Source organism: Cyanistes caeruleus, unplaced genomic scaffold, assembly GCF_971803275.1.
Source record: "Cyanistes caeruleus unplaced genomic scaffold, bCyaCae1.hap1.1 HAP1_SCAFFOLD_65, whole genome shotgun sequence".
NCBI classification, from domain to species: domain Eukaryota; kingdom Metazoa; phylum Chordata; class Aves; order Passeriformes; family Paridae; genus Cyanistes; species Cyanistes caeruleus.
Genome location: NW_028255884.1, coordinates 860,886 through 877,110, shown reverse-complemented (window position 1 = coordinate 877,110; position 16,225 = coordinate 860,886). Strand labels below are relative to the sequence as shown.

At 56.0% G+C, this 16,225-nt stretch overlaps 1 protein-coding gene and 1 long non-coding RNA gene across 6 annotated transcripts in view; one reads left to right on the top strand and one right to left on the bottom strand.

Annotated features, from left to right (window-relative positions):
* LOC147647110 (maestro heat-like repeat-containing protein family member 7) overlaps positions 1–7,725 on the top strand; it is a 48,508-nt gene extending 40,783 nt beyond the window's left edge. The window contains exons 2-17 of one of the 5 annotated variants that reach the window (XM_086872456.1): positions 1,728–2,302; positions 2,402–2,551; positions 2,821–2,885; positions 3,003–3,152; positions 3,341–3,489; positions 3,812–3,959; positions 4,209–4,396; positions 4,486–4,623; positions 4,901–5,015; positions 5,168–5,308; positions 5,503–5,679; positions 5,813–5,968; positions 6,128–6,229; positions 6,575–6,677; positions 6,958–7,014; positions 7,304–7,725. In XM_086872456.1, the coding sequence (XP_086728582.1) occupies positions 2,179–2,302; positions 2,402–2,551; positions 2,821–2,885; positions 3,003–3,152; positions 3,341–3,489; positions 3,812–3,959; positions 4,209–4,396; positions 4,486–4,623; positions 4,901–5,015; positions 5,168–5,308; positions 5,503–5,679; positions 5,813–5,968; positions 6,128–6,229; positions 6,575–6,677; positions 6,958–7,014; positions 7,304–7,503 (2,163 nt within the window). In that variant the 5' untranslated portion in view covers positions 1,728–2,178 and the 3' untranslated portion in view covers positions 7,504–7,725. Of the gene's footprint in view, positions 1–1,715; positions 2,303–2,401; positions 2,552–2,701; positions 2,886–3,002; positions 3,153–3,340; positions 3,490–3,811; positions 3,960–4,208; positions 4,397–4,485; positions 4,624–4,900; positions 5,016–5,167; positions 5,309–5,502; positions 5,680–5,812; positions 5,969–6,127; positions 6,230–6,574; positions 6,678–6,957; positions 7,015–7,303 lie in introns of those variants that run through there. The other 4 variants (XM_086872455.1, XM_086872457.1, XM_086872459.1 and 1 more) reach the window with 4 other exon arrangements.
* A 6,983-nt stretch (positions 7,726–14,708) lies between these two features.
* On the bottom strand, positions 14,709–15,461 carry LOC147647109 (uncharacterized). Its single transcript, XR_015281635.1, has 3 exons — positions 15,397–15,461; positions 15,014–15,128; positions 14,709–14,841 (listed from the first exon to the last, which is right to left on the bottom strand). It is a non-coding gene; the product is annotated as an uncharacterized LOC147647109 (long non-coding RNA).
* Between the last annotated feature and the right edge of the window lie 764 nt (positions 15,462–16,225).

Sequence of the window (16,225 nt, the reverse complement as noted above, 5' to 3'; positions counted from 1 at the left end):
TGAAGGGTCCCAGAGACAACAACTGGCCCAGGCTCAGTGAGAGCAGGGATTATATGGGAAAAGCAGGGGGTGGGGTGGAGCAGCAGGGACAATGGTCTGAGGAGTCAGGGGTGGAACAAGGGGGAAGGGCCAACAGAGTAAAAATAATATGCATACAGGGGGAAAGACATGTTGGGAACCACTTAACGTGTGGCTGTAAAAATGACAGCTCCCCATCGAGGCCTTTAGCCTCTGGGGGAGAGCGGTCAGTGAAAGCCTCCTATGGGCTCTTCCTCCAGGGGAGAGTGGCTACAGCATTGGCTGCTTCCTCGGCCCCCACAGTTCCCAGTATCTAGTTAACATCGCACAGTTCTTGGCATCATTCGGGCCCAACAAAGGGTTTACAATAGGAAACAACTGGTCCACTGTACCCTGTAAGGCTCCACTAGCAATTTCTCCCTGCACATGTGCTCTGACCATCTTCATCACCAACTCCTTATCTGTTTTCCTTAGCGCTGTCATCATGAAATCACCTCAGTCTGGGTCTCGGTTCTTGACTATTAACTCCAATCTTTTTGCCACTTTGCTAGGGTTTTCTCTATAATTATGAACTTCTTCCTGCCAGTTATTCAGGTCACCAGTAGAAAAGGGGATCTTCACCCACACAGCTTCTCCTGTGGGACCCACTATTTGCCTTAACGGGGTGACTAAAGGCAAAGCTTTCTTGGTTTTATTCCTTGTACATGTTGTCACTGGCATCCTCACACTTGTCCCCTCACCAGGATTATTCATCTCATTCTCACTTTCATTTAATTGAGGGAGAGGACTGGTTGCTTGAGGGGGAAGGTAGCGCTGGCCTGGAATAACTCGGCTGTGAGTCTTGGACATCTATAACAGTGTCTTCCTCGCGCTTTTTTGCCAGTTTCAAACATCTCTGCCCTAAACTACATGCTGAACAACATCTCTTTATTTTCCACCTGTTATCTCTTTCCAAAGGAAGGACCAAAGTCTCCTGGGGGTCTAAATCAAAGCCATATTCTTTGTGCCACTCAGGTTTATTCTTCAGGGTAAAAAAATGTGTCTGCACATATCACTTGGTCTCATTTGTCTTCTTTTCTTAAAAATAACATCAACTGTAACAGTGGATGATCATTTAAAGTTCCATTAGGCAGTCCATTTTCACCACTTTCTAATTTTTACCAAGCCTACCGTTGGTTACAGTATTTAATCAGATCACTTTGCTTCGAAAAATGACCCTCTGGGATTCCTCCCAAGTCTTTCTAATGTGCTAAAATACATTCTAGTGGACACTTCGTGCCTTGGCCCAGATGTTCCTTGTCTGTGTCACACCTGTGAATTTAGAATGGCCACCAGCCGGGACATGTCCCAAGGAGGCCGTGCCAGATTCTGTGACGGGCCCCGTGCCCTTCCTGCTGTGGCTGCGTCGGCAGCCCTGGGGGCTCCTTCTGCTGCCCTGAGCCTGCAGAGCAGGGCAGCGTTTGCTGATGGTTTGAGGCGTTCCTAAAGATCCTGTTGGGCTGTCTAAGACACTTTGGGCAAGGGATTCCTTCCAACCTGGGCCACTTTGGGGGGGATGGGGGCAGCCCAAGGGCAGGTGGCAGTGTGTGCAAGGGCCCTTTGTGACACATGGTCACCATGGGATGGAAATGGACAGGGTGTCAGAGGGCCCTTTGTGACATGTGGTGACATAGGAGCTGGCGGTGACAGGGCCATGCCACAGTGCCCAGTGCACGCGACGGGACAGGACGCGGCAGAGCGGTGCTGTGAGGAGCCCCCGCACAGCGCACTCGTTTGTGTCGGACCCGGAGCTTTTCTGAGCCGTCATTCCTACAGGTGACCTCGAGGCCAGACCACGGGACTTGCTGACCTGCGGCCTTGCCAAGGCTTCTTTTCTTAAGGTTCTCTCAAGGGCAGACTGTGGGATTTGGTGACCTGGAGCTTTTCTGAGGCATCGCCCATCCCTGCAGTCACTGCCCTTGAAACCAGACCACAATCCCTGTCAAGGAGCCTCCTGTCCTTGTGGCAGGAGCCCTCAAGACCCCAGTGCAGGACTCGCTGTCCTGCAGTCTTGCCAGGACTTCAGTCTTGCAGGTGCCTTCCAGGCACGACTGCAGGACTTGCTGACTTGAGCTTTTCCAAGCCATCTCTCCTGCAAGTACCATAAATCCAGTCCCTGCCATGGAGCAGCGACCCCCAAGAGTGCCCAAGCTGGCCTGGGTTGAGGAGGAGGAAGGAGAAGGCCCTGGAGCTGCCCCAGCACAGGAGATTGAAGAGGTGCAGGAGTTCCAGGCACCACAGGAGGGTGAGTTGCAGAGCTCGGCCTTAGGGCTGGTGCCTGTGTCCAGCTTGGCCCCATCCCATTACATGCCATGCCATCCCCTGGTGCTGTTCCTATGGAAAGGATGGGAGAGTCCTGAAGAAGATACGGAGCAGCGACCCCCAAGAGTGCCCAAGCTGGCCTGGGTGGAGGAGGAGGAAGAGGAAGAAGGCCCTGGAGCTGCCCCAGGACCAGAGACTGAAGAGGTGCAGCAGTTCCAGCCGCTGGAGGAGGGTGAGTGGCAGAGCTGGGCCACAGGGCTGGTGCCTGCGGCCATCTTGGCCCCATCCCATCCCATTGCATCCCATCTCATCCCATCCCACCCTGTCCTGTGGAGACACACCCATGGACAGGATAAAAGAGGGACTGGTGCTGCCCCCCCAGCAGTGGCTGTGCTCCATCCCCTGAGCCATCCCAGGGCTGTCCCTGCCTGGGGAGTGCAGGGCTGGGCTGTGTTCTCCGGCCTCTCCCGCAACCCCTCAGCTCTGGCTGCTCTTTGCCAGATGCAGCCATGGAAAAGACACAAGAGCAGGAGCCTGCCCGTGGCCGCTTCCACAGAGCAGCGCAGGTACCTGCAGCCATCCCCACCTGGGCTGGGCCTGCTGGCACTGCTCAGCCCAGCACCACGCTTGGAGCACTCCATGGAACATCCCCGATGTTTCTGTCTCCTGCCCTTCTCCTACAGCTGGTTTGCAACTTCATCAAGAGAATTCGGGAGGAAGGGACCAGCGCCATGGCCACTGGGGTCAGACCATATTCGTACATCTTCAACACCAAGGCCACTGCTGCCCTGCTGGATATGCTTGTAGAGGAGGGTTTTTACAGTCAAAAGCAAGTAAGCAGCCTGTGGCCAGGGTTTGATCCTCCAGGGATCACTTGGCCTCCCAAGCCACACCTGCTGATCACTCTAAGCCTTTGAGGCCATTGCAGCGTGGTGAGAAGGGAAGCACTCCTCTGGGGAAGCTGGGGACATTCCTGACTCCCTGTGGCAGCTTTCAAAGTCTCCCCTTGTGCCTTCTCCAGGTGCCTGCCATGGTGAGGTACATCCACCAGTGGCTCATGGCCAATCAGTTCTCTGAGCACAGGCTGAACAGGACCCTGCTGGATCTGAGCGAGGCACAGCCCACTGATGTGGTCATTGCTCTCCTGCGTGTGGCCCCAACGTGTGACAGGTACGGGGCCCACGTGCCCAGAGGGCTCAGGGCTCCTCAGCCCATCAGCCTGCACAGCCTGGCCCAGGTGTCTGACCAACAGAGACTTCCAGGGCCCTGTGTACCTGGGACCTTTCCCAGCCCTGCTCCATCGGCCCCTGAGCCTGCTGCCATGCCATGGCCCCTCTGGGCCCTGTCCCCGCAGGGCTGGGCTGCCTGGGTGCTGCTGCTGGCAAGGGGCAGCAGGCAGAGGCAGAGCTGGCAGCCAGCTCAGCTCCCCATTGCTGCCCAGGCCACGGGGATGTGTCTGAGACCCCCGTGAGACAGAGCTGTCGCCCCACAGAGCTGCTATGACCATGTGGAAGACGATCTTGTGCTCGCCCAGGACAGCGGAGCAGGCATACCTGATAGTCCTCGATGTGCTGGGGAACTGGCCAGAGCACAGCACGTGCACCTCTGATGGGGACAACACGGGTGTCTTTGCCCTGGCTGTGAGTTTCTGCAACTGGCCTTTGCTCAGCCCATGGCCAGCTGTGTCTTCAGCAGCTCTGTTTCCTCCTTCCCCCACTGCATCTCCCTGCCTCAGGCACCAGGCTGAAACCTGGCCTAGGGGCAGCTTCAGGGGCACCAGGCCTGATGCTCCCCAAGGGTTTCCCCTGACCTCTCCCTGCCACACTCAGGCCCTGACACCCGGACACCTCGGCACTGAGCACTGTCTCTGGGTTCTCTGTCCTCTGCAGGCAACTGTGCTGATGTGGAAGATCCTTCAGATGCCCTGTGTCCCACATGTAGTGACAGTGCATTTCCCCCGCCTCTTTGTGCATCTGCTCTTCCAAGTGTTCTTCAGCACTTTGGAGATGCCAGAGGATCTCAATGCCTTCTGGAAGGGATGCCAGGAGCAACACGGCCTTGCCATCAGCCCCAACAGGTGCTCTATCCCACTCCTCCTGTCCCTGCCATGTCACCAGGGCAGAAGCCCGTGCTCCCAGCGTGACCTGGGCTTTGCTGTGCACACAGCTTTGCAGTGCAGGCCCTGAAGTCCCTGCTCTGCCAAATGCATCATGAGGAAGTGGTGGTGGAAATGGAACACAAGCGTGGCTGGGACAAGCTGCTCTCTGCTGACACCCACCACTATGCCGTGGGTCTGCTGGCCAGGTGAGACCCCCTTCTTCCCACTGCCTCTGGCATTTGTGCCCCGTGCTGAGGTTGCCCAACACAGTCCCCACTGTTGTGGGCCAGAGGGCCTCGTCACCAAGGGACAGCTAAGGAGACTGGAAAAGGCTGGGAGAGGCGGGTGCCCACAAGGAGTCACCTCCCCAAGGGCCCAGGTCCCCTTGCAGGACAGTGGTCAAAGATCAGAGCTCTGTGAATCAGGCCTGGGAGATGTTTGTCCCCCTGGCTCACAGTCTTGGCTACTTTTTCACCCTGGCAGGGAGATGTCGTCTGCCTCTATCCCCTTGTGTTCCCGCATTGTTCCCTACCTACTCCAGCTGCTCAGCACACAGGAGGCACGCTGGGATCTGCCTGCCCTGGCATTCCTTGTGGAGGTGAGCCCCATGGCCAAAACTGCCTCCCTGCAGAGCTGTCTGCCACCTCTCTGCCCCCTCACAGCTGCAGCTGCCTGGGATGGTGCCCATGCCCTGTGTTGGTTCTGGGCTCCTGCCAGCTGGCTCCCCTGTCACTGCCCTGTGCCTTTCAGATCCTGGACTACCTGGACTTGAGCGAACGCAGTGCTAACAGAGTCCTGGAAATCTTCTCAAGGCACCTGAGTAGCGAGAGCAGGGACAGGCGTCACCTGGCACTCAGGGCCCTTTTCAAGTTGATTGATGATCCCTCGATGGTGAGAAGTGGGCAGTGGCTGAAGCAGTGCTGGGGAACGCAGTCACTTGGGCTCGGCTGGGCTTCGGGCACCGAGGCAGCTGCTCCCAGCTCTCCTGCCTCCTGCTTCAGCTGCCTGAGTGCTTTGGGACAGGCCTTTGGCCTCTTGGCCCTGTGGCAGCAGGGTGGCGTTTCACAGACTTGTCTTCCACACAGGCTGAAAAAATGCAGAGCCTGACTGAAAGTCTTGTGGAGCTCCTGTGGGATGCAGATGGAGAGATAGTTAGGAAGGCAATCATGGTGCTCAGCTTTATAGTTTTGGACAAGGACATGCTGATACCCAGCCACATGGCTCTGCAGCTGGCTGAGGCGCTCCTGCCACTCTTTGACCATGTAAGGCTCTGTGCCCCCAGCCGAGGCCACTGGGTGCTGCCCAGACACTTGGTGCCCTGGGGATTTGCCCACCTGCGCCCTGCTGAGCCCCATGCAGACAGGGCTGAGGTGTTTTTTCCTTCCTTTCATATAGGATAATAGCCAGGTGCAGCTGGTGTCCATATTATTCTTCCGATCGCTGATGACTGTTCTAACGGAAAAGGAAAAAAAGGCCCTGAAGTCACACGTGCACCAGAGCCTGCTGCCACTCTTCTTCCACTGCCAAGACGAGAACCAGCAGGTGGCGGAGGTGAGGACTCCCGGGCTGCTGCTGTCACCCGGGCACGGGGCTCGGCTGCCTCCTGCCCTGGCACCTTGCCGGCTGCAGCCTCCTCCAGGCCTTGGCACACAAATGCGGGTCCTGTGTCCTGGCTTGTGGGGCCATCTGCGGGTCTCTGCTGCTCTCCAGGCTTCTTGGGCAACGCTGCTTTGTGCGGCTGAGTTCCTGAAGAGGAGAGATCTGGAAAGACCAGTGAAGAAGAAGAAGCTGTGGATGATCACCGAGTGCCTGGTAAGGACGGCTTGGAAGGCCCAGCCTCAGCCTGGAGAAGCCCCCTGTCTCCGGCGCTCGGTTTGTGGGGCTGGCAGCTGTGCCCCTGCCCAGTGCCGCAGCCGGCCACACGGCTTCTTCTCCAGGCTCCCGTGGCCCCGAGCCGGGTGCCAATGGAGCCCCACACTGGGGCTGCGGGCAGGGGCGGCACCGCGGCTCCCTGGGCAGCAGCCGGCCCTCTGCCCCCTCCAGAGCCCGGCGCCAGCGGCTGCTGGCCGGGCCTCAGGGCTGGGCGGGCACGGGAGGCCGGGGCTGGCCGCAGAGGCAGAACCCGCACCAACCCTTCCCTCCTGCCTCTCTCTCCAGCTGGGACAGGATGAGAGGCGAGCGGCTGAGCAGCTGCGCCGGGCCCTGCCGTACCTGGACTGCCCACAGGAGCCCTTGCAAGAGGCGGCCATCAGGTTCATCGGTGAGCCACGAGCCCGGGCTCCCTCCCCGCCCCGCCGCAGCTCGGCCCCAGCCCCGGCTGCTGCCCCGGCAGCGGCACCCGGGCCCGGCGCCCTGGAGCCCCGGCTGCCCTCGGGGCTGCTGCTGCCGGCCCCTGGCAGCCGTGCCCTTGGGCTGAGTCAGGATGCGGCAAGGGCCCGGGCTGAGCCCTGCCGGGGCGGGAGGCCGTGTGGCCACAGGGCTGGCAGCGCCGCTGGCAGGGAGCTGTGCCGCTGGGGCCCTGACAGGCTCTGTGTTCCCAGGGATAGCCGGGCGGCTCCTGAGGGGGCAGAAGGAAGAGCTGCAGCTCATTTACAAATGTGAGTGAGGGCAGCGGGCTGTCAGTGGGGCTGGCGGGTGGAGCTGCAGGTCCTGGCCTGGCTGCGGAGGGCTCTGCTCCCCGTGTGGATGAGGGGCGGCGTGAGAAGAGCACACCGAGATTTCAGGGGCACATGGGACATTCGTGGCCAGCAGCTTCAGGCTGATCCCCTTGGTCCCTGCTCCCTGCTGGCCATGGCAAGAGCCGACTGGGATGGCCCTGGCAGGGGGCTATCCGTGGGTCCTCACAGGTCTGGGATCTGACCGTGGCTCTGTTCGTCTCTCTTCCAGCCCTTGTGAACATGGTGGATGGCAGCAGCCCTGCCATTGTAAACCTGGCAATTCAAACACTGTACATCCTACAGGCAATAGAGAGGGCTCGATATTCCGTCTTTGATAACCTGCAAGATCAGCTCCGCAGGGCATGGAGGACAAAGCCTCGTCTGTCGGGCCTAGGCTGGCTGTGCTGCTGGAGCTCTGCAGAGAGCTGATCTGGCAGGCTCTGTCTGCTGGGCACCACCTGAGAGAGCAGCGATTTTCCTTTTCTCTAGCATTGTTCCTTTATTTTTTTTTTCCTTATGTATATAAATATAGCATATTACATAGGCATATAGTTATAATAGGCAGTCTCACAAGACCTTTTTTTTGCTACCCATGGTGTACAGGGCATAGGGGAAGAGAGGTGTCATGAATAAAATCTCTCAAGAAATCCACCCCAGATGAAATACTGTGTTTAGTTATGTACAGTTAATGTTCTTATCCCATTTGTAAACCTTGTACCCCTTGTTTGCTCCGATGGTTATTAGTAATGTTAATTACTTACCAGTTTCTGAAGTGTTTTAAAGGTTCTTATGAGACATTCCTGTACCCTTTCCCCTTACTTCCCTGCTACCTTGTAACAGAGCTGCTCCCATGGGGGCTAAATCCAACTAACAAAAGCAACCCATTAGAAAGGTATGCCACAGAACCAGGCAACTCCCATGGTCGTTGCTGTGCCACACTAGAACAAAGAAACTCCCAGGAAGCTGTGTAACCGAGTAAAATGCAAACTAAGGCATGCAGGACACCAAAACAATGAGCTAACAGAGGAATAAGAGGACATGGAAACATATTTGAGCAAGCTATGATGCAAGATCATCTCCCTGCATCATCTAAACCTGCTTAGAAACCATCTTCCTGCATCACCATGACCTAAAGAGGACTGGAAAGGACTGAGAGCCCTAGACAGCAAACCACGACGACAGGTCCCTGGCTACTCTCATGAGGATGGAAGCCCCAGCTCTGCAGTGTGTGCTGCAAAGCTGAATTGGGTCTCCTCCTTGGAGCTGACAGTGTGGGAACAGCTGTGATGCAAGCAATCCCTTGGGCCCCCCCCACCCCAAGAGCTGAATCCTAATAAAGGCATCAAACAGGAGTTTTGTCTCCTGGCCAATTTCTTTCAATTACCATGTGCTGCACAGGCCATGGCCGAGGGGGCCTGGACCCACCCGGAGCTCCTCCCGGAGCCCAGCGGACTCCAGCTCAGCGGGGGCCGGCAGCGGGGCACGGCTTAGGCTCAGCAAGGTGTGAGCAGCCGTGGTTCGGCCCAGCCTCAGCCGGGGTCCCGCAGCCTCCCATCCCCACCCGGTCACTGCTGGGGCCAGCCCGGCCCCGCCAGGCCGAGCCTGTGCGATTCAGCCCTTCTGGGACACAGGGCCAGAAAGACTTCAGCCCTGAAGCAGCAGGCTTTGAGTTCAAGCCTTGGGAAGCACTTGCCAAAGGCCTGATGGCAATTCATACGTTCATCAAGTCACCCCACTGAAAGTTATGTTTCTAGAATCTTCCTGTATCTCTCCCCCGATTGGTTGCAATTCGTGGCAGTATTTTGCATCTTTCTAACCCCAGTCTGTGTCTGCACCCATGTCCTCAGACTGCGCCCTCACACCTCCCCTAGATATTGTTGTGTCTGCCCCTAGGCCTGGTCTTTGCACTTTGCTCCTGTGCTGCGCAGGCTTTATGGGCCTCATCCCTACTTGATTTTCCTATTCCAGTTGGTTTTGGGGACTCCAGCGAACCCGCTCCTTTAATTTCCTCCTCGGTTGCCCGGGTGTCAGGGGACCCTGAAGCTTTAAGGATTGTTGTGGCCTCTGTCAGCACGACTGCAAGGGCCGCAGTGCAGCGGGGCCCGGCCCGACCGGCAGCCGGGTACCTCCTCAAAGGTGGAAGCAAGAGAGAGATTTCCCTGGCTTGCCTGTCTGCAAAATGTCAATCTCACAGAGGTGGTTCCAGCTTTTTAAATGCTTTAATAGGTAGTCAGTTCCCACAGCTAGCCAGCTCTTGGATTTTGCTTGGCACAGAGGCAGCTCTCGCTTAGCAGCTCCTCTCAGTAAAATCATTTCCATGGGGGGCTTCTTCCCTGCTCACCAAATAGCAATTCATGCAAAAGCAGCACAAACTGTTCTTCCTGTCCTCCTATCTTTGCCAGAGAATGCCTTTCAAAGGGATAATAATTGGGAGGGAGGGGGTTTACATTTTCCATTGCAAAGGAGCCTCCTGCCTCCCTTAGCAGGCCCCTGTCTTTCAAACGAAGACACACACGGTCTCCTTTTGCACCTTCACTTGGCCCCCGCCACTCCTGATCATTTGAAGGAGCGGCTCAGAAGAAGGGGCTGCAATCCCCCAAGGCCTGGGCTGCTCCAGGCTGCTCCTGGTGCCTTGGGCTGTTGAAGGGGTGCCGGGGTGCCCTTTGTGACACAGGCACGGGGTGCCGGGGTGGCCTTTGTGACACAGGCACGGGGTGCCGGGGTGGCCTTTGTGACACAGGCACAGGGTGACAGGGTGGCTTTTGTGACACAGGCACGGTGTGTCAGGGTGGCCTTTGTGACACAGGTACGGGGTGCCGGGGTGCCCTTTGTGACACAGGCACGGTGCGTCAGGGGCCGTGGTGACGCCGGACCTTGCGGTGCCCAAAGTCCATTGTGACATGGCAGAGCCCCGCCCCGGCTGGGGGGTATATAAAGGGCTTGTGGGGCCTGGGTCAGTCCCAGGACAGTGGCTGTGTCCAGGTACCTGTGTGCGCCAGAGGACTGCAGGCACGGAGGAGGAGAAGGCGAAGCCCAAGTCCCAGCCCCCCAGGCCCTGGCCCGGCTCACAGAGAGCCCAGGCCTTGAGGGAGCAGCAGGAGGAGGCTGAGAGGGCAAGCAGAGGGAGGAGAGGAGCCGTGGAGTCCTGTGCTGAGGAAGAGCCAGAGCTCTGCCGAGGAGAAATGAACAAGTTCCAGCAAGGGACTCCAGGGGAAGCCTGCACTGAGCCACAGCTGTCCCCAGGAGAAGCCCAGAGCTGCCAGGAGCTCTCTGAATGGGATGAAGGCCTTGAGCAAGAGCTGGTCCAAGTATGGGGGAGCTACTGGCATTTGCGGGACTGGGATGAGGGCAGGGAGCAAGAGCCCTCCCCAGTTGTCTCCGAGTGGGACGAGTGCAGGGAGCAGGAGCCGTGGCAGGTGGACAGCGATCACTGTCAGGAATTCTCAGATTGGGAAGAATCTCCTGAGCAGCGGCTGTCCCCAGGAGAAGGCACGAGCCGCCGGGCACTCTTGGACTGGGAAGCTTGCCGCAAGCAAGAGCTGTGCCAGGATGGCCAGGAGGTGACTGGAGGCAAAGCAAAGAGAAAATCCTCCAGGTCCAGCTGGGATGATGACAGTGATGGAGAGCTGGCTCAGGACAGCAGGGAATACTGCGACATCCTGTGCAGCCAGCTCAAGGCCTGGCAGTGGGAGGACGATGACTGGGATGAGGTGAGCGTCCTGGAGCTGCACGAGGAAGGAGAAGAGGCCAGGCAGCAGAGCCTGGCAGATTTAGCCCGAGAGGGAATCCTGCTGCCTGTCCCTCAAGAAGCTTGGGAGGAGTGCCAGGAGCCCGAGCTGTGCCCACAAGAGCAACTCTGTGCTGGGCCTGGCCCTCTGGCAGCCCAAGCCATGGTGGAAGATGTCTCTGCTCCTGGGCAGCCGCTTCCCCACAGGAAAGGCCGCTCACTCTTGAGGTGGGCACTGCGGGCGCTGCGGGCACTGCGGGCGCTGCGGGTGCTGCTGGCGCTGCAGGGGCTGTTCCGCTGCCCCTGCCTGGCGGCACAGCCACAGGATCAGTGCCCGCTGCCAGCAGCACCGGGCTGCAGATGGCGGCTGCCCCGCGGCCTGCCCGGCGCCCCGAGGGAGCCGCACGGGCTGCCCCGGCCTGCGTTGGCCCTGCGGGCCGAGTCGGCCCCGGCCGCTCTGCAGCACCCCTGGGGCGGCTCCCCGAGGGCACACGGCAGCCCAAAGCGGCACTCGAAGGGGGACCCTCACTGCCGGGGCTCAGCGCCGCATCCCGGCCCATCGTCCGGCCGGGAAGTCACCTGGAAAGTCATCGGCTCCCAGCGGCAGCCTGGCACCGCCAGCGGCACCCCTGCACCGGGTCCCCGAGGGCCACAGCCACACGGCTCTTGGCCCTTTGCAGGGACACTGGCTCCAGCTCCTCCCTGCTGGACTCCAAGGCCATTTCCTCTCCTCCGGAAAGGACTCCATGCTGATCCTGTGGCACTTTGGCCATGAGGAATGGACACAGACAGGAGGTGTTGCTCCCAGGACACGACGGCGGCCTGCTGGACTGCAACACACACAATTCTAACGAAAGAAAAGAAAGTTGTGTTTAGGAAGTAGTAATAGGAAAGAAAAAAACCCAACACCCCTCCCCCCCCACTAAAACCTGCATAAGACCCTCCAGAAACCAAAAAATGATAAAGAATAAGAATAGGAATATTAGGAAGAAGTGGTAGAAACTGAAGTAGATGAAGACGTAGTAGTACTTAAAACATGGAAAATTAAGAATATGAATAAAATGTTGGAGTCTGGAATACAGAGTGTGTGCCCTTGTTTCTGATACTTAGTTATAAGATCCAGGTATAAGTTCCCCCAGGCAGGGCAGGTCCCTGGGTGCTGCCCCCAGCCCAGATAGTTTTCAGATGGGAAAAACTATCAGAGGTAAGGTTTTAGAAGACAAAATGTCTTCCCTGCTGAAGAGTGAAAGACAATCTGTGATGCCTGCTGCTTTTGTGATACTTTCTTTCGGTTTCCCCCAGTAGTGCAGCTGCAGACTGGGCACGCTGTATCATCAATATCTGACACTCACACTCCCTTCACTCTTGACTACTTGCTTCAAGCTCCTCTCTTATTATGTGTGCTGGACCCCAGCCTCAGCCAGGGCAGTAAATGGCAGCAGTTTCACATCAGGATGTGGTGACAGCAGTGCCTGCAAACACTCTGCTGTAGCACTGGCAGCGTGGGCTCCCTCCTGAAGGACGAGATGGATCTTCCCCAGCCCCGACAGACAGAGTCCCCTCTTTGCTACCTGCCCCTGATCCTGAGCCCAGAGATGCTGTCTGCCAGCACGTGTGAGAGCTGGTTCTCTGAGGAGATCAGAGGATGTGAGAGCCTGGCAATTTCATCCCAGAGAAGTAAATCCTCGGTGAAAGAGGCTGGCTGCTGGCATTACAATATTCTCAATGCTAATTACCAGAAATCTAGTTTCCAAATCTTTTCACTTTTAAGATACCACTGCAGCAATCAGGCTGAAGTGGGATAATTAAACGAAGCACTGTCTCCTCTCCCCTCCTCCCCCCATCACTCTGCAGCCCTGTCTGTCATTTCCCAGCACGGAATGGCTGAGATGTGGGAGGCTGATAGGAAAGCTCAGTATGTAAAATGCTGAGTGCATTTTACAGGAGGTCCGGCTTCAGCACAGCTTCCTCACTAGGAAAGAGCCACAAGGAGCCCTGGCTGCTCCTGTGGATGGTTTATCACTGAGCTGAGTCCAGTCAAAAGTCGGTGAAAAAGATGTAGGCAAAGAAAGAGAAGAAGGAATGAGAATATTTTCCCCTTTTCCCAAAGCAAGAACAGGCAAAATCTCGCTCTCCTTTTGAAACCCACAGGTTGTGAATCCAGTTTTGGCAGCTGTGATAAATGTCCTGAAGCATCCAAATACTTGGGGTATAAGGAAAGGATTACTGCTTGTCAGAAGTTGTCTATCTTTTGAATATTCTGCCCAAAGCAGCAAAAAATTGAGTAACAACTTGGTACTGATAGCTCTTCCTTAAGATACAGCAACCTCAGCCATTGCCTTAGTCCACAGTCTTCTCTCTGTCTCCACGGCTTAATAAAACAACTTTAAATGTTGCAGTTTTGGTCTTAAACCAAGAAGAGGAATTGTTCTTTCACACTGTCGTGGTTTTAAAGCAGTAACTAAAAAATTACTAGAAAACTTCCTTATTTCTTGCTGTGAGATATGGATTGGAGCAAGAGCAAAACAGGCTTAAAACTTAAAAGGAAATAAAGGAAGTTTATTAACAAAACTACAAGAATAAGAAAACTAGAATAACCTCCAGAAAACCCCTATTTTTCCCTCACTACCCAACCATTCCCTTGTTCACATGACAACATAGAGACAAAAAACTTTGGAACTTTGGTTTAAAACAGTCCCAATTCCTGCTAGAGTCTTTTCATCAGTCTTTGTAGAGAAACAGAAGTCTTCTTCTGCTAATCTACGGAGTTTCTCACAAGAAAACTATTTCTGTTATAGCTTTCTATTTCTCTGATGTCAGCTGCCCGGAAATCTGTCATCAGTTCACTCCTCCCATTTCACATCGCTCTGAGGTGTGTTATGGGTCAAATGAGTCTAGGGATGTCATTTTTAAGGATTCAAAGGCAAAAGTTCTCTTCATGGGTTTTTGTGAGCCTCCCTGGAAACAGATTTTTTCTTCTTTGCCTCTCAAGGCTCCAAATCTTCAACTATTACTTCTCCCCTCTGTTCCAGCACCTCACTGTATCACAATTACTCCACCTTTTACTCAAAATCCACACTTTGAACCACTCTATTCCTTCCAATATACTGTGAATTAAAGGAGCTCTTTTTCAGAACGCTATTGTCCATCTCCATAGCTTTAATAGAAAAATATTTCAGCTTAATTATAGCATCTCTTTATTCTCTCTTCCCCATCTAAAACTTAACTCTTTTCTTCACTGTCTTTGACGGTTTTATGATGTCTTCTTCATGTTATCTCTCTCTTTCTCCTCCTTCTCTCTCTCTGGAAAAAAGGAGTAATCTGTAAGTTTCATCCAAGTAGTAAAAGAGTTAAAGTCTTGGAAAGCTGCAGATGTTCATGGTGTCAGGTTTCAGTTCAGCAGCAGAAACTGCAAACCAAGCCAGGCCGGCTCCGTTTCCCCCCTCCCCACCCTCTGTGGCCTTGTCCAGCCTGGAGTGGGGTGGGGAGGAGGCTGAGACAGAGCCCTGTTACCTCGTCAGAAGTCGGAAACCAAAGAGAACAAAAGAACCCTGGCTTTACATTTTAAGATAGTGTTCACAAGTTGATCTCACTTCTCAATGGTTAAAACCACCACCAATTCTCAGAAATGACCAATAATTGGTCACAAGAAAAAACTCCCATCAGCCTCTGCCAGCTTCAACTTCCTCACAGCTCCCGAACATATCTTAAAAGTAAAGTCACCCCATGACGCACTGCAACCCCACCCTGCTGCTGCCAGGCCCAGAGGCCAAAGGGCTGTCCCAAAGCACTCAGGCAGGTGAGGCAGGAGAGCTGGGAGCAGCTGCCTCAGCTCCTGAAGCCCAGCCAGCCCAAGGGGCTGCTTTGCCCAGCACAGCTTCAACTGCTGCCCCATTCTCACCATCGAAGGAATACTTGCTGAGCACCTCGAGGCCTCTGAGTGCCAAGCGACGCCTCTGCCTGCACTCGCTCTGCAGGTGCTTTGACATGATCTCCATGACACTGTCACCACATTCACACAAGTCCAGGCAATCCAGGACCTGAAAGGCACAGGGCAGTGACAGGGGAGCCGGCCGGCAGGAGCCTGGAACTGGGCAGGGCTGGGCCCAGGCAGCAGCACAGGGCACGGGCACCGTCCCAGGCAGCTGTGGCTATGCAAGGGGACAGGGCTGGCAGGCAGCTCAGCGAGGTAGTGCTGGCCATCAGGCTCACCTCCACAAAGAATGCCAGGAAGGGCAGATCCCAGGGTGGCTCCTCTCTGCTGAGCAGCCGGAGCAGGCGGAGTGCAATCCCAGAACACAAAGAGAGGGAGGCACCGTGCATCTCCCTGTCAGAGGGAAAAGGCACCAAGACCCTGAATTGGAGGGGCAAGAGACCGGGACTGATTCACAGAGATCCGGTCTTTCCTCACCACACTGGAGGGGATGGGGGTGCTTTGGGTGTAGGCACCTTCTGGGCACCCTCAGCCAGCATTTTCCACTCTGCTTGGCCATCCCTCAGTGACAAGGCCCTCTGTCGCAGAACCACAGGGACTGTGTGAGGCACCCCAAGCACAGGGCACAATTTCAGAGGCAGTGGGGAGAAGGGGGTCTCACCTGGCCAGCAGACCCACGGCATAGTGCTGGGTGTCAGCACAGAGCAGCGTGTCCCAGCCACACTTACATCGCATTTCCATGACCACACTCTCACACCGCAGTCGGAAAAGCAGAGCCTTCATGGCCTGCACTGCAAACCTGTGTGCAGAGCAAAGCCCAGGTCACATTGGGTGCACTGGTGCTGGTCACAAAGGCATTGGAAGGACAGGAGGACTGGGACCTGTTGGGTTTTCTGGGAAGGCAGTATTCCTCCCGGCATGCTCTCCAGAAGCTGTCAACTTCCACTGGTGGCGTCTGCTGAGTGGTGATGACAACATGGAACAGCAGAGCCAGAAACAGGCGGGCGGAATAAAGGATCAACGCCTCGTGGCACTCAGGCGCTTGGATAATCAGCCAGAGCACCAGAGTTGCCTGCAAAAGAAGCACCCAAAGACAGCGCTCAGTGCCGAGGTGTCCATGGGGCAGGGCCCGAGGGGAGACACAGGGGGAGCAGCAGGCCTGGTGCCCCCTGAGCCTGCCCCTAGCCCAGGTTTCAGCTCAGGAACTGAAGCAGGGAGAGGATGGAGAGCTGCTGGAGAAGCAACGTCTGGGTGATCAAATGCCAGCTCCAGGAACTCACAGCCAGAGCAAAAACATCCTTGTTGTCTCCATCAGAGGTGCAGATGCTGTGCAGAGGCCAATCCTCCATCACACAGAGCAGTGTTGGCAGCACTTTCTCTACTGTTGGTCCCGACGAGCCTATGGCTCTCCACATCATTTCAGCAGCTCTGTGGGATCAGAGCTCTGTGTCAGGGGTGTCTCAGTCACAGAGCCATGCCCTGTGTAGCTG